The sequence below is a fragment of the Chaetura pelagica genome, unplaced genomic scaffold (assembly GCF_000747805.2).
Source record: "Chaetura pelagica isolate M959 unplaced genomic scaffold, ChaPel_1.0 scaffold856, whole genome shotgun sequence".
NCBI lineage: Eukaryota > Metazoa > Chordata > Aves > Apodiformes > Apodidae > Chaetura > Chaetura pelagica.
Genome location: NW_009953790.1, coordinates 266,136 through 267,180, shown reverse-complemented (window position 1 = coordinate 267,180; position 1,045 = coordinate 266,136). Strand labels below are relative to the sequence as shown.

Below are 1,045 nucleotides of genomic sequence, written 5' to 3'. Positions count from 1 at the left end.
AGCACCCCCGGGGCACCCCCACCCTCCTGGGGGTGCCCTTGTCATCCCGGGAGCATCTTCACCAGCCCTGGAGCATCCCTGCTATCTCTGGAACGTCCCCAAAAAGTCCACGCCATCCCAGAAGCATCCCCAGAGCATCCCCACCATCCCAGGAGCATCCCTGCCATCTCCAGAGCATCCCTGACTTCTCTGGAGCATCCCCACCATCACAGGAGAATTCCCACCATCCCAGGAGCATCCCTGCCATCTCCAGAGCATCCCTGCCTTCCCTGGAGCATTCCCACTATCATGGGAGCATCTTCACCATCCCAGGAGCATCCCTGCCTTCCCTGGAGCATTCCCACCATCATAGGAGAATTCCCACCATCATGGGAGCATCTCCACCATCCCTGGAGCATCCCTGCCTTCCCTGGAACATTCCCACCATCCCTGGAGCATTCCCACCATCATAGGAGAATTCCCACCATCATGGGAGCATCTCCACCATCCCTGGAGCATCCCTGCCTTCCCTGGAGCATTCCCACCATCCCTGGAGCATTCCCACCATCCCTGGAGCATCCCCACCATCACCCTGCCTTCCCTGGAGCATTCCCACCATCACGGCAGCACCTCCACCACCCCAGGAGCACCCCAGCTACCTCGGGAGCATCCCCACCACGAGCCACCTCCATCTGTACTCACCCTGTGGGGCTGCTGGGCACGGAGCCAGCCGGGGTGTCCTTGGTGGGGGGTTCCTCTGGGGTGCCAGGGGACCCTGGCAGTGGCTGGGGGTCGGGGCTGGGGTCTGGGCAGCCACCCTGGGACCTCCACCCACGCCGACCTTCCTCCGTCCTCCTCCTCTCCTTGCGTGTCCCCGGGGGTGGCTCCTCCACCCCATCCTCCAGCTTCAGGGCACTCTGTGGGATGGGTGGAAGGGCTTGGAAGGGTTTGGAAGGGGGGGAGGACAGACAGGCCACCCCTGCCACCCTACGTGTGTCCCCAAGGCTTGGGTGTTGCCCCAAACACGAGGTTGTGGACACAGTGGCCCCCCCCCTCCTTGGTCACC

The 1,045-nt window shown here is 63.3% G+C and overlaps 1 protein-coding gene across 1 annotated transcript in view; it reads right to left on the bottom strand.

Annotated features, from left to right (window-relative positions):
• The window catches only part of FHOD1 (formin homology 2 domain containing 1), a 14,817-nt gene that overhangs the window by 8,757 nt on the left and 5,015 nt on the right, over positions 1-1,045 (bottom strand). Inside the window, exon 8 of the mRNA XM_010001048.1 lies at positions 682-896. Within this exon, the coding sequence (XP_009999350.1) occupies positions 682-896 (215 nt within the window). The remainder of the gene's footprint in view (positions 1-681; positions 897-1,045) is intronic.